Source organism: Bradysia coprophila, unplaced genomic scaffold (genome assembly GCF_014529535.1).
Source record: "Bradysia coprophila strain Holo2 unplaced genomic scaffold, BU_Bcop_v1 contig_232, whole genome shotgun sequence".
Classification (NCBI taxonomy): Eukaryota; Metazoa; Arthropoda; class Insecta; order Diptera; family Sciaridae; genus Bradysia; species Bradysia coprophila.
In genome coordinates, this window is record NW_023503493.1 from 7,258,531 (window position 1) to 7,282,146 (window position 23,616).

The 23,616-nt window shown below is 35.4% G+C and overlaps 1 protein-coding gene across 6 annotated transcripts in view; it reads right to left on the reverse strand.

Annotated features, from left to right (window-relative positions):
- LOC119076005 (dystrophin, isoforms A/C/F/G/H) overlaps positions 1–23,616 on the reverse strand; it is a 339,975-nt gene that overhangs the window by 206,337 nt on the left and 110,022 nt on the right. For all 6 annotated transcript variants that reach the window (XM_037182582.1, XM_037182583.1, XM_037182580.1 and 3 more), the window contains 5 exons: positions 15,865–15,955; positions 13,327–13,447; positions 12,978–13,111; positions 12,748–12,841; positions 11,568–11,648 (listed from right to left, as the gene is read on the reverse strand). In XM_037182582.1, coding sequence (XP_037038477.1) covers positions 11,568–11,648; positions 12,748–12,841; positions 12,978–13,111; positions 13,327–13,447; positions 15,865–15,955 — 521 coding nt within the window. The remainder of the gene's footprint in view (positions 1–11,567; positions 11,649–12,747; positions 12,842–12,977; positions 13,112–13,326; positions 13,448–15,864; positions 15,956–23,616) is intronic.

The following is a 23,616-nucleotide window of genomic DNA, read 5'->3' on the forward strand; positions in this document are numbered from 1 at the left end:
TCATATCAGAATTTACTGAGTTTATTACGCCAGAGGATATTATACGAATAAGCAACAAACTAACATTAGTGAGTGAGTGCTAGCATGTATCCACTATGCAGTGGGATCGAATTATTGGGAACGGGAATGTGTTGCTAATGGTTTGTTGGTAGTTTAGACAAAAATAAATGCAAAGGGAAAACTTTATGATTATGAATATTGTTGCTGAACATGCCGATATTCGTTGAGAGGAAAATTCATTGAACATAACATGCATAACGGATTTACATATTTTAGAAGAAACAAACTAAATTGAAATTGACCGAGGCGGACAACAGAGCGTTCCTATACGTATAGACGAGAACATTTATGAAGATTCCTCAAGGGTTCAGGTCTTATTTTAGAGAATTTTATTTCTGTAAAATTCTGAAAGTTTAGAAAAATTCCGAATAATTCTGAATTTCTTTTTCGCAATTTTTCGGAATTGTTTATGAATTATTCAGAATTTTTCCAGAGTCAAAATTCCCCAAAACAAGCTTCGTCAGAGGATAACTTTTAATCGTAATAACGTAAGGAACGCGTTGAAAAGTTAAAAGAATACTCATTCATGTGAAGATGTTTGTACTGTGGCCAAAGTAGATTGATTTTAGGCACCGTCGCATTTAGCCCTCGCTTCGCTCAGTCTACAACTAAGTTACCAAAAATCAATGGATCAAGGGATAAAAAGTTGAAAAGTCGAGTTTTAGAAATTTGTTCATCCTAGCCGTAGCCGAGGTCAATAAAAGCACGGAAATGTGACGCAATAGAAGTGCAGGAGCTATGAAAAGTACGGTTTTTGACGAATGTACCTTGTAAATATCTACAGTTTTTAACATTCAAAAGTATCGACATATTGTACATTTCTTATTTCTCCAACTTCTCTCATTTCTCCATAACGAGTATATGGAGAAATGAGAGAAGTAAGCAAAATAAGAAATTTATAATGTGTCGATACTTTTGAATGTTAAAAACTGTATTAAATGCTAAGGGAGTCGAGAGGAACGTACACTTTTCTGTTTGGAATCTTTTGAACTAAGTTGAACTAATAGAAACTGTGAAGCCTATTGTCGTTTGTTGGTCGTTGCTTTTTAAAGCGAAGCGAACACAGGGTTACATTGTCAAAATTAATCTGCGAAAGTTTCGCTCCGTATAATTTCCGTATGCATGCATCCATAAATCATAGTTAATGTCGTGTTACAAATGCACATATTTGCAATGCAATCGTTTGTTTCACTTTTTTTGAGCGAATTTATTATTGTAGTGAGCTCAGTTGTTTGAAATATTAAAAGCTTTATGGAATTTAAATTTTTCTGGTAACGATTAACCACAGCTTTTCATTTTAAATAGACGAGAGTTACAACAAAAATATGTTGAGCTGGTAGCGTACGTGGAATTAGCGCGAATGAATGAACGAAACATTTGTGTTTTTTCATGAAAGAGTTTATGTGATCGGGGTGTTTCATCAGATAGATAATCGCACAATAATATTTTACTTTTTAAAAGTCGTTTCACCTGCTCATTTTGTTAAATTATTGTTTTGTTTTGAGGCGAAACGTGCACTTAGCAAAAAATAATTAGGAATTTCCATTGATTTCAAAGATTCAATCAATCCTAAGAGCTCTATACATTTTGCGTATTCACGACTTCAATTGATCAACGCTTATTGCCAAGAAAAATCCACAAAATCTTAGATCCTGGTGCATATGTTAGGAACAACAATGTTTCTCTGAACTAGGGTACAGTCAGAGGCAGTGTAATTTCAGCATGAACTGGCTGGTTTTCAGCTGATCCACACATACAATCAAAACTGCTTATACGATTGAAGCTGCTACAGTGCTACACGCACGCGCGAGATTTTTTTTAAATAATTCAATTTATTATCATCAAACTATGGCGTGTGGGATACAATTCGCGGTACACAATTAGATTAAACTGCGTGATAGCGTGTGCGTGATAGTGGTAAAGCCGTATAAAGACGTGTAAACAGTTTTGATTGATTGTGTAGATCAACTAAAGAACAACTGATGCAAATTTATGCTGAAATTGCACTTCCTCCAACTGTATATGAGCAGAAGATGTTCCGAAAATAACTTAAATCTCAAGGGTAATCGAAGTCATGTCAACAATTAAAAGCTAACTTTTAAAATGTTCATTTAATCAAGTCTTTACAAAGTAAGTTACAGAAAAGACCGAAACGATTCTGCATTGCTCGAAAGTGAAATGAGAGCTTGTTTTCTCTGCGAATTCTATGTTCCCATGTGATAATACAATTCTATACCTGAAGCCAAATTCGGTGGGTACTTAGAAAAAGCCATAAACTAAACCGACAAATGGCCTACCCATAATCCACAACAACAAGCTTCAATGTTCTTATTGTTTCTTCCAACAAACCCCAGACTATGTTCACATACTCAAATATGACAAGTAATAACACTCTGCACTGCAAAGTTATATTAAATTGCAGGTTTATGTAAAACAACCAACCTATATTCTGATAAATGACCCGATTAGTCTAACTATTTGAATTATTGTACCTATAGCCTAAACAACACTATTGTTCGAAATGTGCACAACATAACACAACAGCCATACTAGCACTCTTGACTGTGGGAAGCTCAGAGTTCGGTAGTTGAACACACAACTTTCTCACAGCACACACAAAACCGAAATTTCTATAACATCCCTATAAAGATATCCGAAAGAGATATTGTGCAATATTAACCCATCCATATGCATATGCACAGAGATGCGATGCGAATTGCGAAACCATCATTCATTTTGTAATCATATTAATTTTCAGATGCACAATACTTCGTTAAATTGTGTTTCGGAACCATGCCATAGTTGGGAACGGTAAATAAATACTCAACTGCTATTGATTATGCAAATTTGTTTAATAATTAACGAATATTGTTTATGGTGACTCATGAATATTGCACAGCCGAAGGAATATTTGCCTAATTTTGCGTATAAATTATTAAGATCTGTTCCCGATATGTAATTGGATGCTCAGTTCATTTGTGGAGAAGTGTATTCAAGGATATTACAATGTCCGAAACATAATGCATAATGTTGGGCTGTGTGTCTCAAAGCGGAATACCTTAACAATACCCATATGAATATAATAATTATTCCTCTCATATTCCTAGTAACACAATGGAAGTCTCTAGTCACCGTCATCCTGTCACACAACCAAGATGCTCATTGTTCTATGAAGAAATTGATTTTTCATTCTCAAGGAAATTGCAAAACCTTTTCGATAAGTAGACAGAAGTGCATTTCGAATTTGAAACGAATCAATAGTTGCACGGAAGGGATGTGTTTAAAAATGTATTTATATTATCGCTTGTGACAATCGAACGCTACAATGTCGTTGTTTTGCTGCTTATTGAGAAATGGAAAATTTTAAATTTATGAGGCGAGAATTGAAGATAAATAAAATTGAAGGGGGGGGGGGACTGAAAGAACTGAGCAATTATTGTAGGTACAACGAATGTTTCTGGTACAAAAAGTATAAATAGAAGCACGGAAACGATTATCATGACGTTAGAAATTCGAAATTTGACAGAAGACACCTTAGCGATAAGAGTGGTTCATTGGTTCATACGTTTCGACAGGGTTTGTTTTTGCGATTTTTTTTACAGAAATTAATGAAAATTATCAAAAATTAGCTGAATCCATCAAAATTTATCGAAACAACTTTTCAGTTATTTTCGGGAATTTTCAGTAATAAAATTCACAATAATTTGCCTTGCGTTTCGTATTTCGTAACTTGTGAGGTGTCGACTTTTGCGTTACGAATTAATTAATTCAAGAGAAGCGGAACCGAGATCATTTTCTTGCTGTGAATACTTATAGGATCTACACGTAGATCTACGCGATATTGTGGTTGACCGGTATAAGGTATGTGATTGAGACGGTTTAATTACTGGTGGCGGTTGTTCTATGATATTCGAATTTCCTTTTGGCATGCTAAGCATTTAGTTAATTCTAGTGTTAAAATGTCTGGTTCTGGGTGGCAAATGTCTTCTTCGTCTGAAATTTACCAATACTAATTTTGGAATACCGTAAAGTCAAAACCGAACACATGGTGATGTGGTGATGCGATTATAAACAAAAATAATGGATAAAATGTGGACATCCGTTTTGTATCCCGCAACAGATTTACAGTAGTTCTTGCATTTTTCTTAGACTGAAAACGAGGGCACATTATCGGAATTTATCAAAATTACCGAAATCTACTAAAAATTGACTGAATTTACCGAGCGGGAAACCACTCTTTTTTATTGATGTGATTAACATTATTAACATTATTAACCAGTGATTAACATGATGATGAATTGGTGATTTACCAGCATTCAACCGGGGGAATCGTCGCAAAACTACAACTAAACGTGAAATATAGCGGTTAATCAATGTTAGTCACCGATTAACCGTTTGGATTCACAAAACTTATGTTTCTGATTAACAGATCCATGTTAATCACAAATAGTGATTTCCCCCTCGGAATTTACCAAAATTTAGCGCAAAATTTATCGGTAAATTTTTCGGGAAGTTTCAGTAATTTTCAATAATTTCGATAAGTTTTCAATATTAGGTTCTGGACTGAGCTGGTGCGCTGGTGGAAAACACTTGCAATCACAGGAGCAAAGCTCGTGGGAAATCTGGGTTCACCCCAGGCGACCAACATTTTTTTTTGTAAAGTAGGAAACCTTTCTGATTATTTTGCTCGTGGGAAGAAATTGAACGTTTCTATCACGGGACTGTATAACTCATTTCTGCTTGATGAAATATTAAATAATTAACCACCGGCAAAAATTCAATAGTGAACGCCAACAGTCAAAAATTTTAATTGAATTTGAACGAGAAATAGAAATTCCATTTCGCTTAAGCTAATGCAGAATTAGTAGCTATAATATTGCAATTATTATTGACTGATTTGGTAAAACACTTTTCCATTAAAAACTCATCGTAAATTCTGACATTAAAAACGATTTTGAAATAGGAAAATTTCTCTCTTAAAAATTACTATTTCGGTACTTCACAATTCCATTAAAGTAAATCGCTGGGAATTTTCGAGTTCACAAAAATTAAAACAAAAACACTTTTTATGTACTTTAAGCGAAACGTAAAATTTGTTCAACAAAAACCTTGAACCAAAGTCATAAAAAATTAAGCACGTCCGCGGTTCACATTATAAACAACTATCGATTTTCGTTGCATTTTCTATTAGCTGAATTTCGGTTTTAATTATAATCCGTCTCTTTTCCTATAATTACTCGATTTTATTCTGCTATTGTCCTTGTAGTTAATTTAGATACTGTCGTACCGTTTCATTCCGATTTCATTTAACTTAAAACAAATTTAATCCTTCTGCTATTGTATCAATTCCGACATGCATGCTGTACGACTAACACACTTACGACGTACAAAACAACCATAAATATATTTTATATATTGCACATAATAACAACCCGCGGTATTTTTATCTGTGTCTCTTCAAGCCAGCATCATAACAATGTTATTATTAACATCCGCACATCACATAAAAGGGAAAAATTGTTGAAAGCAACCGGAGTGCTTTACGCTCTGTCCTCCAAAAACAAAATCACCGAGATGTTGCTTGAAGCGTACCGACGCTCAAACTGACAATTTAAACTGGTCCAGTAGGTTGGATGCAGCGGCATTCAGAAAATTTATGTAACTGTACCAAATGGTGTGTTGAGATATCGTTGAGAATACGTACGGATGTTTGTACGGAAAAGAGAAGAGTAGAAATTTTTGGGAAATTTCTGTCGGCATAAGCGCAGTGTGGTCGTTTCAGTTTGTACACAGAGAGGAAAATTGCGGTGCAGACGGAATATTTTCTCCAAAACGTCTCGCTCCCGGAGATTTTTTGCGTTTCCGAGGAAAAAAGTTATATTCCAGCCAACAGTGTATTTTAGCATAACATGCCGGCACATGCTGAGATAATTTTGTTTATTATTTTCTTTAACTTTTTTTTTAAATATTAATCGCTCGATTACATCTTTTGAGTAATTTCTATAAAGAAAACATTACATAAGAACACAGACACACGCATCTACCGCCCAATTTTCATATTTTACATGGATACACTTGACATCTGATTCTAATTTATTGTTTTTAAGCAGCAAGTGGTACGTAAGTATTTTATTAATTTTATGAATTTACATGGAAAACGAACCGATCTGTATATCAGTGCCATTGATTCTTTTCCAATTTTAACTTTAATCGGAAAAGAAGTTTTTAGGTGCCGGTACCGTGTTTATTTTTTATGGATTTTATATTAACCAGTAATATCCATACCATGTGCGGTGCATGTATATGAGTGTTTATAATAATCGAATGCATGAATTTTCTTCATTCAATTAAATCAATCATCTGCATATTTAAACACACACACACTCATAAATCAGATTAGTATTATAATGTGAATTCAGAACGGAGAATGTAAGCAATTCAACTAATCGAAGTACAAGAGAAAAACTCTGAGGCGTATTACCAGCAATTAATTTTTTTTTAAATAATTGAATTGACTAGCACAGTTTTGGTAAAGTCATTAACATGGAAAACATATTCTGTATGGTGCTTAGTCAGCCTTATAAATCTGTTTGAATTATTAAATCCGATTGAGATTGAGACTGAGACTGGTACGTTTGCTGTAAATTTTAGTAAAGCACGTCGGATCTAATTTAGAAACGACTGGCATTTGTCACAGACAAAACTATTCAGGCACGAGACAGGAATCTTTTTATATGTTCCAAAATCTACGTTGACTCCATAAATTCAACGAGGAAAGAAACGTTGGAAATTGTTACAAGTCACCCGAGAAAATGCCATTTCCAACTTTTGTCCCTAGGTGAACACAACTGTTTTCACAACAAAGGCTTTCTAAGTTTCAGCGAAGGGTAGAAAATGACTATTTTTCGCTTTTGTTGTGAAAAAGTGTTGTTGTAGGTAACACTGACGATATTTACCAAACGAAGTAAAAGATTTTGTATCAACCACGAAGTGATATTTTGAACATTACCGGACTGGCTACTAGAAGATCTTTCAGTGACATTGGGTAAAGGCCCGTAAAACCTGAACAAGACCCTGTTTCATGCAAAAATGCAAAAGGCCCTTCGGGAATCGCTTGAATTCCCTTTATGGCAGGTCCAACACTCAAATAAATAACAGATTTTCTGATTATAGCTGAATGGTGAACAATTTCAGCCAAACACCTAACATACTTAACGTTAAACGTAACGTTAAAAGTTTTCTTATACTATGAGTGGTCATTTTATGTTTACACTATATGTACAGGTCGAACAACGATAAACTGACCACTTTATCATGCTCGTCGACTGTTTCGGTAAATTTTCGAAAATGTATTTTATATGTACAACGTGCAATGCCCAATTCTCCCAATTAAAATTCATTTTGATGTAATCGAACCACAATATTCTAATCAATTACTCTCGATGTACAAATATACCATTTTATCAATAGCGTCACATTCCCGAAAGTATTTAGCCAGAAATTAATTACCTTAAAATCGATCCCATAGTGAGTTAATTTCATAAAACAAACTCTTCTCGGGGGACGGTCCCCTCCGGCCGGACAAACAAAAATGGGAATTAGTGTGACAATAGAAAAGTTTTGAAAATAAACCACAAAATGGTCAGAACGTAAACAGAAAATGAATCACATTTCCAGTCTATATAATACATCGGAATCGATTCATGGTATATGGTGGAGGCTACATTTTATCCAATGCTGTATATGTACCAAAAATGTATGTTACATACCAAACATCGATTGGCATTTCCACCGGAGTCAGATAATATTATCACATTACCATGTTCCCATTGTGTTTATAAGTATTTTACCAACATGGGATTTAGTTGATGTAATTTTCTGTCAAAATACAAAAATATCGATTTGGGTATTGGTGTTGTGATGGCTCATATATATGTCGAATACTCTATATGATAACGCGGCATGGATTTGGTACACACAATATTATGGCATATGTATTTATACGTACACCTAACACACGTGCAGAAGGGATAATAAATTGTTTTAACAACCACATGGTGATGACTTCACTATTAATATATTGTGCCATAGTCAGGTCGATTTAATTAATTTGTTGATTGGCTTTAATGGCTCATAAATGTGTGGCACGAAAACTGAGTGTACATATACGTATACATCGAAGGCATGCCATAAGTGAAATGTCTTCTTTTTTACAACGTGTACACTAAAAAAAGGGGAAAGCAAAAAGGATCATTTCAGCGGACATAAGAATAATTTTTGTTCAGTTTTTATATTGGTGGTTGGTTATACCCAGCCAAGATTTACTCGGTCGGAAAATAAATAAATTGATTTTGAGTGCCAGAGAAAATTAATTACTTCCAATGTTTTTGCTATTGGCTTTATATTGCCGTGAAAGAAATTGTTTTTTTTAGTGGATTATTGTTTTACTGGGCTGTAATTAATAAACCAGTGTTTTACACATTTTTTACCTTTTATGAGATTGGGGTTTTCAATTCAAAGCCGTTGACCCAAACAAAAACGAATAAAAATGCAAATACAGTCGACCTTTTCTTGAAAAAGATTTTCCCTTTAAGGGATTTCACATTTCCTTTCGTAGCATTCCATTTTGGCGGAAGAAGTTCAAATTTTGAGCAGGAGTTAAGACTTAAAACGGCTAAAATGACATCAGACTCATTTTAATTACTCCTCAGTGATGTTGAATGTAAGAACAGTATCAGTAGCAATAGAACAATAGCAATTTCGATTGGGCGCAAAAAGTGGGCGCACCACTAAATGGAAGTTAAATTCTTAGGAATTTTTAGGAATTTTTAAATAGTCTGGAAAGCGTACACAGAAATCGCAGTGAATCTCATAGGCCTGAAAGAACCTATACACCCATATCTTAAGAAATTTTGATCTTTTAACGAGATTTAGTGAGCCCACTTTCCCATCGATTTTTTGTCAGCAAATTTATTCTTTTAGCAGAAATCTTTGTGCCGCCGAGTAATAAATGCTTTTTTGGTACCAGATGTGTAGAATACAAATTGTGAACCTAAAATAGTAATTTATGAAACTAGTTGCGAAAAGTGGTAGTTTTTGTCGCTTCGCTCGTTTAATAACCACATCAACTACCACTTTCCCAACGTGTTACATACAACGTATTCTGCAACCAGCTGCGAAAAATGAACTTTTGAAATGCAAAACATAACTCTACCTTTAAGATACATTCTACTTATAGAAGTAGACTGCATTTATGTACGCTTCAAAAATTGGTTCACTGCGATTATATATCTCAATAGCCGAATGGTTAGAGGTGTTGCTCCATAAGCATTGGGTTTTGGTGTCGGTGGTTCAAAATTTGGTCAGGGCAGAATTTTTATTTATGGGTAATGGTTCAAATGTTCAGAATGAGTGGTGAAAAGTAAATCCATTTCACCACTAGTGACAAAAGCATGAAAAACATAGAAAACCAGAGAAAAAAGACCCTTCGATCCAAATCACGCATGAAAAAGTTCCTTTTTCAAAGCGCAGTTGCACCGAGGAGCATACAACGTTTTACTTTTCGTCGCTGAGCTCCTGAGCTGAGAAGATGAAATTTTTTTTTCATCACCTTTATTGACACAAATTTATTAAATTTCCATCAAAAAATGTAGTTTTTCCAGCCAATCTCACTTCATAAACGTTTAAAGTTCTCTAGGATTGAAAAACAAAACGTCTTTCATTTAAAAGGATTAACTCCTTACAATTCAACAAAACCAAAAAAAGAAATCAGACACACAGTCACTCCAGACGACTAGTACGACTGTACGACTAGTCATCTGCTATCGACAAAGGCGAAAGGAACAAATGATGACCTATTCCTTGTGGTCTCTTATTTTTATTAAAATGTATAATAGATCTATTGAAGTACAAGATTTTGCATCAAACACTACGAGATACTGTATAACATATGAAGTACCAGATTAATTGATATAGATAGGTTTCATAATTATAGAACCTTCATTCTCATTATATTTGATAGGAAGTACCAGTCTTGCTTACACATATCAATTCTTTAAAATTTTACGAGTTAGTCTTGAGTGGTGGCAATCATTTTGTAGACTTTACACTGATATTTTGGTGAGCTTAGTGTGAGAAAAGCTATGATTTTGGTAAAATTGAGGAATTGAAACAACCTTTTTCGCAAATAGATTCTAGTACTTCGAATATTCATAAAAACACGATTGCAGTGCAAGGTAAAATTCCCATATATCAAGAAAAAATTTCGCATTCGCATGACATCCTCCTAAGAAAATGCTTTTCAATCTGACTTCACGTTACATTTATTAAAAAAAATCACGACGTTCGAAATATCGTAAGCAAAAAGGCATAATAACAAACCATCATAATCCACCACAACGCTTTTCCACATAAAAACTAATTAAACACATTTCGATTGCGTAATTTTTTATTTATTTTGTAATTCAAAGCGAGGAGAAAAAAAAAATTCCTAAATGGGATTTATGCAAATTATATTCAAACCGGAATTGGGTTAGAGATGAGAGGGTTTTGTTTCGGTGTGTGCAAAAACCAAACAAAACAACGAAATGTCATTTCACTTCAAATTGCATACGGTTTTAATTTGCACAACGAAATAATTTTTATATCAAACCAGAACGGCAATTTTTCTCTTTGTTTTGTTTGGTAATAATACTCGGGAAATGGGAGCATAACATTCACACACCGGCTGATGTTTTAGTGGATTAAAATGTTGTAATACTTCAACAATATGAATGATTTTGTTATAATCATACCGGCAAAAACGAAGCGTAAAACATTGATTGAACGTTTTTTGTTTGTAACGACAAGGGACGAGCACAATATGAAAATGCACTCGACAGCAAAGCACTACTCAGAATATACTGCATCTTTTATGTGCGTGAATTACAGGACTAATTAGGTGCTGCACATTTCTCATTTCAAGATTTTAAAATCCTTTGTGAACTTTATCTGCTGTCGTCGTTAACAACGACCTGCACGATGTAACGTAACATTCGATGCATTAATGCAACTTGAATATATACACCTGCTCTAACCGACTTAAAATAACCATCACATTTGACTAAGCATTTCATCCTCTTCCAGTACCTCCGTCCTCCACTGACCGAAAAACACAGACAAAAAAATCCATTGAGTCGTTTTATGGTTCGTTGCATTAACAAAATTTGTTCAAGCTTAAAAGATTTGTCGTCGTCGCTTACACATATTTCAACGTGCACACCAACACACATCGATATCAGCAAATGGAAGCTTTCGTTACGATTTTCAATGAAATAGTTAACAGATCAATACCGTTGTAGCACGGATGCGAACCAACGTTCAATGTATATTTGGATAAAAGCTTTTCCCTTCAAGGATTTATTTAACAAAGTTCATTGGTTCACTCATAGAGTTCGTATCGTGTGATGATTTCTTTTAGTTATCTACGAATTCGACGAAGAATGGAGTGGATTTAAAGATGTACTTACCATTATAATATGAGGTTTTCTCTCGATTTCCTGTTCTGCATTTTCACACGCCGATTCAGCTTCGCTTAGCCAGGCCAAAAACTGGAACGAATATGATAAAAAAAAAAATTAGCCAGCTGATTGAGGTGTTATTGAGGTGCCAGCTTGGATACATTATCAATAAAATTTAGAGTGTAAAACAGCGAAACTGAAGCTTTCTATGTAGCACAGCTCAAAACCAAAGAGTTAATAATGGAGTGAAGCTGTTTCACAATGGTATGCAATTGAATCGGTCAAGTAGTTTCGGATAGATTGTATCCTATGTCGGGAACAATAACTTCAGGTATGTGAGTATTAAAGTTAGAAAGCTTTGCAAATAAACTGCGGTTGGTTTCTGTCGAAAAAGAGTTATTTGCTGATAAACAAAAACTTTGCCTGGACTTTCGTAATTGTTTTCCAGGCAATTTCCGTTTCCGGAACATTCACATTAAATGCTTCTCATTCATTCTTTCAAAGCTAATTTCTTCGCACAGCTTTCTCCACTAATGCACTAATCATCATTAAAGCAAATTACGAAGGTATGAAGGACGAAGGTCGATCTTTAGATTTGATATCCCCAATATTTCGATATTCGAGCGACTAGATTTCAGTGGAACAAATTGTTGGGAATCAAATATGGACAATTTTGAAACAGGAAGACTTGTTGAATAGAGGCAATATCTTCATATCTTTAGAGTATGGAAGTATTGGCACAGTCAAAATACGTCGTATAGACTTTACACATACAGGGTTCGTGCATGGTCTTATCCTAGATTTTTATGATAAAACTACAAGTGACGGTCTCTGGCCAATAATTGACAAATCAATTAGATATCTAATTCAAAGTTGTTGGAAAATGAACGATAAAAAATATTGAAGTACAAGATTTTAAATCAATTATTGGAAGATGCTTCAACAAATGAAGTAACAGATTCAGTGATTTTGTTGTAATGCGCTCGATATTTCTACAAAGTTTACACTGTTCAATGTCACGATAAATTTAATCTTGCAACAAAGCAAACAAAACCAAATCGTTACATCCAACCACTTTATCAAACCACTTTTAGTTGTCGATCGATAATTACATTTTTGCACCGAACAATTCCGTCAAATTAATTACCAAATTACAGCAATGAAAACAACAACAAAATATTGTATTTACCTGATCCATATTTCTGTCGAACGATTGTAAATTATTGACTGCCGCATGCAATAATTTACCACGATTGATGACACCATTGTTGAGATTGTTGTATCTGAAATATGGACAGACAAAAATACGTAAACAATTGAGTAAGAGCAGTGAACTATGCAGAAGACAATCGATGAATCCGCACACAACAATGGACATGCACAGAAAAACCGCACGCAAACACACGTGGCCAACATTACCTCAAATTGACAGATTCAGTCATCCTTTTAATTCTTGATGTATCATCCGTGTGATAAACTTTGATTAGTTTTTGCGTTAATTGACTGAATAGCTCTATGTGGTATTTGTACTGATGTAACTCGGCATGAAAGGACTGCAATAAACAAAAGAAAAATAGAAAATGAAAGAAGAACACACACAAAAAACGTTGATTGAATTAGTTCCGTGTGACTGATCAATCATACGAAACTTTCCTGGCTGAACGAGAAAAATTTAATTAAAAACAACCACCGCAAAAGCAACGTCGGTTCGGTTGGTATCTTTTTTTCCTTTTGTTTTAATTTCATATAACATTACATACACACGTACCTTTTGCTCTTTCTGCTGTGCTTCTAAAATATCAGCTGTTGTTCCCACTGGTCCCATAAGTTCCGAACGATTTTCCATACGAGCCAGCCATGCTTCAATTTCTAAACGTTTCGATTCGTATCTATCGGTAATGGTTTTTAAAGAAAATATAGAAAAATTCGTGAATTTTCATCTATTATATGAAAAATGAGCGGAGCAAAGAAAAATCTGGTTTTTGTTTACAAATGATTTGGTGAAGCGAATGAAATTGATTGTGACCACGCCTATGTTTCCCAGACACTTACGAAACGTAACACATTTTCTGAGAAGTTTTAAATTCATGTGTGTGTTACAGGATGAGTATGACTTGTGAGCCTTGCGGGTTTATTGTTAATAATTATTATCGTCATAATCAAGAAACTAAAAAAAGGACAGAAATTGGTCGGTGCATTGAACTCAAATAAGACGTTTTCCAGCTACCACTTCTTTAGGTCTCATTCACAAAGTACACAACCTCCATAGAGGGATTAGGGAAAAGTGTGTCCTCCACTCTTTCAAAAATGTCCACCCATGCGTCCGTGGAGAGATACAGTTCTAAAACGCGTCGCTTTTAGCATGCGCACTGTATGGATCGGCCCTTAATGGTACTTCTAAGAAAATTAATCACGAAAACTCTTTTGTGCATATGTATTGGTAACCTACATGTCAATTGATAACAGAAAAAGAATGGAATTTTACTACGGAAGCGAGTTCACAATACCATTCTATCACTACTTTAAGCGCGCCGTCAACAATGATAGACTGAACTAATTAACGACAAGAGACAAAACGGAAGGTAAACGACACCTAGAACGTCGTTTACCTTCCGCTTTACCTGGAAGTGCAGATCGAAATTGAAACGAAACATAAACGTATCTTTCCTTGTGGAATTAAGAGCTCTGTCTCATAAACAAACTAATTTATTCGTTCGACGAGCATGTTAAGCTATAGTAAGAGATTCGGTTAGTTTAACGGTAGTGTGTCCTACGTGAAAAGGCAGGGATTACGGTAAATTTGCACCTAAAACTTGTGCAATAAAAAATGAAACTTATTAACAGGAAGGGGGGTTCGAGTACGAGTTCAACAAACCTCTATGATAAACTCTACTGCAGCTTACGGTTCATACTCAGAGTGCTACTAAAAATGCAATAAATTCCGTCACATTCCCATACAAATGTTGTACTTGTAACAAACGTATCACCGAATTGATGTCATCCCGTTTATTTACATTCCAACTATGCAAACATCATCGGCAACTATACTACACATGTGTAGTGCACATATATGCCATTCGAAAGGAAACAGAACAGTTTTTCGAAATGTATTTTTAGGTTTAAATAAACTCAAATGTTTGTACAAGTTCGATGACATTGAATTAAGAACATGGCAATGCTAAACGTTAAACGTAAATATATTTATGATAATGTGGGTCATATATGCGTCTGGAATACACTTTCTATTCTCCATGTTTATCCCTACGAAAATGTTTGTTTCGGTTTTTATAAATCTACAAAGATAAAACCGAGGAAAGTGCAGTAAATCATATGGAAATGGAAGTGTTCGGTGAATAACAATGATTCTTCAAAGCAGTGACATGAGAACACTTCGTCGAATTTCTATCTGGAAAAAGTGTTACTATTATCGAGGGGCAACCCGCTAGTGTGGAGTAGATCAATCAAATTTTTGAAATTGACACTATTGGAATCAGAACAGAATTAATTCGAAGGAAAGTCCAGTTGCAGTAGTAGTAGAAATTGTGGCGCATAATTTTTGGCAATGATTTCCCCCTCAGCACATCCTACATTGAAATGTGCCATGGGACCAGCTTCATTCATAATTGATGAGATTCGTGAATGGAATTTTTTTTTCACAATCGAATCACAAACATAGTGTTGTAGAGCTAACGGTTGCAACAACAGTATGTTTTTGTATAAAGAATGTCTATGTTTTAGGGGTTTTACTTTTAGAGGCGCTTAGCAGCTTATGGACTATTCGCCCTCGTGTGTGAATTTGATCGTCTAGACTATTCGCCCACTAATATGGAAATTATCTTAAGACTGTTTGTTTCTGAACGTCTAAGCCTAAGCTACTTGTGTCACATTTTGTAATGGGAGACATAAAGCTTCTAAAAAAGACTTTTAGTCCGAGGTACGAAATGTACTATTTCTTCCCGGAAGCAAAAAAAGTGAAAAACTTCCCGTTTTGTAAGTAGTGAGTTCTTCCCGGAAGTGTCACTCTCGTGGTCTAACACTTTTCCACCAGCGATTAAGCTAAGCTAGTCGCATTTTATAAAAAGGGAGCATTGTTTGCGCCACATTTGGTAAAAGATTCTATTCGGACGCGAGTTTATAAATTGTAATTCGCACTCGCGGGCGAATAATCACTTCGTTCATTTTTTTCATATTTACTTACTACGGCAAAATCTTTGTGGTAAGATAAAGATACGCCCATTCAAAGAGCAAACATTATCTTTCATGCTCAGTGCATGAATGCAGCTTGATTAACTAAATATTTACATACCTTTGAGAATCACCCAGCATTGACGTTAGTGCCGATTTTCTCTGCAAGGCACCTTGTGAGGTTTCATCCCAGTGTTCACGTAATCGAGTAACTGTAAATTGAAAATGGAAATTCTCGTTTAATTTTCGACAAATTAAATTCGCACAAACGAACAGATCAAAAGCAAAGTTAAATTGAACTTTCATTTCAAATGATATTCCATAATGAAGTTCGATCAAAACATAATTTTCATCTATGTCATAAATCATCTTGCTGTGTGTGAATGTTCAATGAAATTATAATTATAGGATAGAGGAAACTCATCCTGCCAATCGTATAGAACCATCGACGCACAATAGAACCATAATCATACCGTACCACAATAGACAACAGACACTATATCGTTGTATACGCAGTACGATATGGTATACAATGCGTGATGTCTGCTGAATTTTGTTCGAATCACCCTAAATCCATTGCAAAATCAGGGTGGGTGTTTAAGTGGAACAAGCATCCAATTGATTGTATTTCAGGTTTTTGTGTCGTGTAAATGCATTATATGGTAAACCAATCAATAAATCGCGCAGTGTATGATGGTCGAAATAATTAAGTTCATCGACGAAAGAATTCAATTCAATTCAATCATTAATTAAAGAGGCAAAGCTTGTCAGTACAGAGAAAAGTCAAAACTACGTGGCCTACGACGTCGGGGGAGACATATCGCTTTAGGTTTTCAAAGGGACTAGCAAACTGTTACAGAACGATATAGTGAAAAAGATACAGTCTAAAGTGCGGCAGTTTCACGTTACGTAAGTTGGAACCTTGCTATCACTTGGTGAGAATATGACTATCAAGTTGACTGTGTTACTTGTACCAGGCATGAGCGCCGCCGAAAATAAGCCGCCGATCAAGCCGCCGCCGGCCATTTTTGAGCAAGCCGCGCCGCAGCCGAGCCGGTGCCAAAAACACGGCTCAAGCCGGCTTGAAACGGCTGGAAAATGAAATAAAGATTTCGAAAGGTGAATGGGTGAAATAATTTTGAAAACCGAGATTCCTGTTGATCCTAAGCAGCTCAAGTACATTTTGATTTTTTTTTTCAAAATTAAGAAAATTTTGAAAATTTTCTTGAATTTTCATGAATTTTCCAGAATGGTATATTACGTCCTCGCTTCTAAGTTTGTTGTTTTGGCTAGTATGACCTTTGCGGAACGAGCCGAAGGCGCACAATCAGTTAATTCACAAATTTGAGAAGACTTTATCGATCTTTGCGAATTTTCTCGATTTTTTTTCTTTTCAATTTTTACTTGATTTTTGTGAGCTTTCGATTTCTTCTCGAAAACCATTTTCTTAATGAGTTAAATGAGTGTACCGGAGCATGATTTTCCATTTAGTTCAAGTTTTGAGGCAATAAAACTTGACGTGTTAGTGAACCTTAGACTTAGAGACTTGCTTGTAACAAGACCAGTTCCACTTGCACTTTGAACAACCTAATCTACCTACATTTTCGCTTTCCGTACAATTTAATTTTCATGCTTACTAGTTCATTTTCCATGAATTTATCTAAACGTTTTTATTTTGAAAAAAAGTTAAAAGAAACCTCCAGCCGAGCCGTTTTAAGCCGGCTCAAGCCGATTTTTTCGCCGCCGCCGAGAAATTTTTTTCGGCTAGCCGCCGCCGAGGTTTCTCCGTCGGCGCTCATGCCTGACTTGTACGTATATACTTATCGAAGGTGTCGAAAGGTATGATAAGTGTGGATGTGCATTCGAACATTTTATTATCACTTGGGCCGCTTGATCCATACAGTCTGTTCACTCTCATAAAAAATTGGCGCACTTTCGTTGGGAGTTTTCTACCTTCTCTACACCTTCTTTCGCTGGAAAAACAACGCAAGCGAAGGAAAATAATGCAAAAAAAAAAACGAATCTCGTAACCGATATGTTTGAATCCGACATTTCTATTTATTGTTGGAACAGTGTTCCATGACAATGAAAATAAAAATCGAACCGATGTCGATGTCGTTGTTATCATCAAAAACAAACGAAATGCCAAGAGGATATACAATACCGTTCTCAGACGGTTATATCGATGCGATATTCTGTTGGAACGAGAAATAAGCAACATAATATCATGTGTTACAATGGAGAGAATTCTTGCTGCCATTCGAGCCAACATCACTGTAAAGAAAAGGTTTTCTTTGTTGGAAAATTGTTTGTTATTCCTATCTTTTTGTCAGAGTGAATGTGTACTGTCACGAGAAAAGTGTGCTCCTATAATACGAACAAAAGACGATCAATGTAAGACTGCAAGTAAAATGTTCCTTTGAAATATTAATGCTGCTGCTAAGAATCTTATTGATTTCGTTTCTTGCGATTAAGTTTTGATAGTTAAAAGGTAATTGTTCTTTTCGTCTGTAACATGTCTGATTCTCTATCATTTTTACAGAGAAGTCTTATTTTGACATTATCGAAGTCTGTGACGACTACGGAAAAGGTTTTCCCTTCCAGTTGATATCCTGAAATAATTCTTAAATTCCCTTTTCAATCAAGACGTCGACATAGTGTCAATCCCTCATTCAATATGCTGCTGATAAATTTTAATCTGTCTCGCATCCTACATCCTACCTCTTCCCATTTTAATTAATCATTAATAAAAAATGTGAAACAAATCTTGACACATAGTGATTGATATGCAAATAACGCACCAAATGTTCGCGTCGTCGGCACAGAGCCCAATTTTGTTTTTACAGAAAAAAAAGCCAGCCATATGTCTCACTTGATAAAATCATTTACATTTAAACTTTCCGTTAACCTCTTCGATGACCTCGTTTCCGGGTTAAAATAGCTTTATCATTGAAATGGGACATTATTTATGCTATATCTACACAGGAGGCCCGGCCCCATCTGATATAATATGCTTGAGTTTATTCGTTTGTTGTCTTGTTTGCGTAACCAGTTCAAATAGTAGAACATTTCGTTGAAGCTTCTGAAACAACTCGTTTTGAATTTAATTTCGGTTGGAATAAATAATTTAAAAAAAGTTTTTTTATTCCTATACGCTTCCACACTTTGAAGCTACGGACGTCAGTTAATTACTCGTTTGCTCGGGCTTGTTTGTGAGTTTGATCAAACCAAATAATTTTATTTTAATGAAGACGAAATGCTTGCACCGTCTAACTAACTAATTTTATATGTTTCAGGGACGAAAGTGAGGGAATTCTGAAATCTGTTTTGGACGATTAATTTTTGGGGATCTCACTTGCTGTAGCCCAAACGAGGCGAGAACAAGCGGAATTGCTTAAGATCCATCGACTAAGTGTCTAACAGCTTTGACCGTACTCCTGTCTCTGTCTCGCATAAATTATTCAGAGACAGAAAAACGGGCACTTAATTGCGTCATTAAGGTTGTGCGATGATTCTGAAAATCGCTGATATGTCGCTTTAGCATTGCATCCTTGGAAATGTTGATTCGACTAGTGGAAGGTTTGAAGAGGTTTGCAGAGCTATACGAAAGGAGTATGATCCTTATAAAAATAATAATCATCTGGATTGATGGGTCGATGGAGTTGACATTGTACAATTTAGAGACAAAAAAACATTACTTTCATAACCTTGATGTCACTAATGCATTGGTGCTAATACATACGGTTTCGAAATGAGGTATGAACTACTAAGAAAATTGGGGGAAACGGTAAATGATATCCCCATAGTATGACAAACATTTTTCTTACGGGAAACTGCGGGAAAAAGGCCGAATTCGTCTTTTTCGAAGAATTATTTTCATTTATTTATTTTAATGTCACTTCAAAACTAGGCCCCACCTTTTGGGCGGGTCAGGTCACTTGACTTACAATTTTTTCAATATATTTTTAATCAATTTCATTTTATTTTCCGTTGTTAATCTTCCGAAACATCACAAATAACTCGCTTCGCTCTGGCCGCAAACTTCACACTCGTGGGAGTTTTAAAGTTTTCTGTATGATTGTTTTATAATGTCATTCCATACATTTGAATAATGATTCAGAAATTGGTTGTTCATAAAATTTTATAAATACTTTATGTCATGGCTAGAAAACTATCATGCGTGATAGCTGACTTTCACCTGACTGTACCTGACTATAGCCAACTATAACCGTGATAGCTGACTATCACCGTGATAGCTGACTATCACCGTAATAGCTGACTATCACCGTGATAGCTGACTATCACCGTGATAGCTGACTATCACCGTGATAGCTGACTATCACCGTGATAGCTGACTATCACCGTGATAGCTGACTATCACCGTGATAGCTGACTATCACCGTGATAGCTGACTATCACCGTGATAGCTGACTATCACCGTGATAGCTGACTATCACCGTGATAGCTGACTATCACCGTGATAGCTGACTATCACCGTGATAGCTGACTATCACCGTGATAGCTGACTATCACCGTGATAGCTGACTATCACCGTGATAGCTGACTATCACCGTGATAGCTGACTATCACCGTGATAGCTGACTATCACCGTGATAGCTGACTATCACCTAAATAGCTGACTATCACCGTGATAGCTGACTATCACCGTGATAGCTGACTATCACCGTGATAGCTGACTATCAATTCCATCAAAGTAATCTTTTTCGATTTATTGAATTTTCCAACAGTGGAAAATACTGTTTTTCTGGACAATACAGACATACAGCACGAATCCAGCAAAATTGATTTACATTTACATTTTCACCCTGATTATCTCGGGTAATAAGGGGTCTTACTTTGTTCAAATTTTAGGGGATTGTAGTGCTAGACTAGGCCGATTACATAAGCTATCAAATACGTCGGGCTGTTGGCTGTACTGGCTTCAGAAAAATTTTGTCTGACTAATAACGCCTGCGCTCATCAGTAAACCTGACGGTTTATGGTTCCATACGAAGGTTTAGACTCGGTACTTCCTAAAAAAAAAACTTGCGCTGGAGGGTATATTGGCTGTAAGAGATAGGGCAATTTCTAAAATGTCACCAAAGAAATTTCGACCGGTTGTCGAACATTTTTATTTTTTTACCTTAAATTTAATTTACAGAGCTGCAATTTACAATATCTCTGATTCGCTCGCATGTTAGAAATCTCTTAACCACTACGTTCCCAAACTCTGTTATCCAGCTTGTAGCATAAATAGTTATTATACATTTCCATATGAGAAATGAAAAACGAAGAGTTCACTCGTTGTTAGACATCAGATGCATAATGCAATAATATGACACTCAAATTGGTGTACGTACAAGTTTCTGCTGTTATAGTAAAAACTGTTATGATACAAAAAAACGTCCTTATTTACCCAACATATTATGTGGTCTGGCTACCTACTTACATACAACCCAGGATTATTATTTTATCCATAAAAAAAAACTGAAACCACAAACTAATAATGTTGGAAAAATAGACGTCTTCAATTTCAATTGATGTATAAAAACCATGATGTAAATATGCGATGCATGTTATTCAATGTAAAAATGAAAAGAAAAATTCAACATCATTTTCACAGGGATTAGAGTTTCCATGTTGTTTACTTTAGAATGGCATTTTCTTATATAGATCGGTGGCTTATTAGAATATATGAAAGACGAAGAATTCTGGAAAGAAAATAATTGGAGTTCTTATTAACTCTGGTCTTAAGGTAACATAGTAAAACACTTACACCAACAGCTGGTTCTTATGAAGAATTAAACAATTTTTCTAGTTAAGCTAGCAGAATGCTTTTCTTTGCTGATAATGAAACATCCAAAGTGATACTAAGTTTATTCGATGCGTGTGTTCAGAGAAATTCGTATGGTCTTAGCGTGAAATAACTTCGTACAAATTAAGACCGCAAAGGCAAGTAGAGAAGTAATTAATCGAGGATTGATGGCATCGAAACTCTCGAACGTTTATAACTCGAGTATATTTGTAACTTTCTTTCCATAACCGGCAGGCATATGAAGATCTAAAGACCTCATTGCTGTATTCGGCATATATGATTCAACAGAATAGGTCTGGTCGATTCTGCGGAGTGCAAAAGCGACCAGTCCATAAAAAATTGTAATGGTTAATCGACCCCGAAAAACTACTTTTAAGTTCAATCATGATCAAAATCTGTAAACGTTCGAGTAGTGGTACATTGTACCTTCAGAACATACGAAATTTTTAATTTTTCCAAACTTTTTTCATTTTGTATGTCGGCGTGGACTGTATAGAGCATAAATAACGAAGAACGGGACGAAATATGTTCAAGTTTTGTTTTGTTAAGGTTAAGGTGAATATTTTCAGTTTTTTGATTATTTGACCTGACGTTGTTCCAGACCATAGTCCAAAAAGTTTTTCGGAGTCTATGATCCACTAGAATCTTTTGTGCATCGGTCTCTTTTGCGGTCCGTAGAATGTACCACCCTTACTCTAGATGCCGCAGAAGTTCACGATTAAAATATCAATTTTGAATGTGAGACAAATATTCGGGCGAAAGGCCAAATTATAATAGACAAATTCGACTTCAATATTGTTTTCCGTTATTACTCTCCAACAATGAAGCGTTCTTTGTCTCCATGGAAGTTTCATGTCGTTTACTTTAATTTGAACGGCAACATTGTTCAATCGTCCGTGTCGGGTGGTAAAACGCCTCTCAAGCGCTCATTAAAGATTTCAATGACTTTAATGAGATTTTTTTATCTTTCTTAAAACTTCGTTGAAGTAAGACATGTACAATGTACATGTCTTACATTATGTACATCAACCCATTGGCAGTCGTGTCCTTCTTCCATTGAAGTGTTACCATTAAGATGATAACAAAAATTTTTTGTTGGTCCCTAAACTAACACTAGTTTATTATGAACCATTAGATTGGCATACAGTCAAAAATGTCAGAAAGGCCCGGGTATAATAATCTTACGTTTATAGATCTAGATTCTGAGCTTTATTACTTCTATTAAGAATTTCTCAATATTATATGTGCTGACGACACGTTCCAGAATGGTAAAAAGCGAAATTGTCATGAAATTAAGAGACGGAAAGTTATCCATCAAAGCTTGGATCTGTTTGAATAAAACGTTATACGTATTATATAATAGCGAAATGCAAAGTGGTAGTGCGATGAAACAAGCATGTACTATCACATTATAATAACTGTCTCTACACCTTCTGCCTAAGCAAAGGCGTTCATTGCTGGATAACGTTGCTTATTATGCTTCGTAGAGTACGTCGTGTGCAATTTTATTCGTCATGTCCTTCTTTGTGCAATAAAACTCCATACAGATCGATACACACAGTCTCTAAAATTATAGTTCAAACGAGATTGCAAATATTGAATCGACTTCACTGATACCGTCATGTTTCTAAATTGCTATTGCTACATCGTCTAATGCACCGAAATCGTTTACTAATTTCAATGTAAATCATTTTGTCGCTCACTATTTGCTAAAACGTTGATTAATCGTGTTGTCAACTCCATTCAATGAAGAAATTGAAATTAAAGCCGTTTTCAGATAGAACACCCCCACAGTTCCCAATGTGTACAAACAAAAATGTTCAATGTTTAAAGTGTATGCGCTTCACAACATCAAATCAAATTGCTGTAACATTCCGCAATTCGTATATAATACGTATCTAGCTTGCGTTTACCACATTAAATAAAGTTCTTTTGACAGAGCAAAATAGAAAATGGTACCAGCAATGATAATAATCACATTAATGAAAAGCTATTGAAAATTGCGCTTTGCTAGGATTGTATGCTTTGAATGTCGCAAAATGGAATAAGTTTTTACAC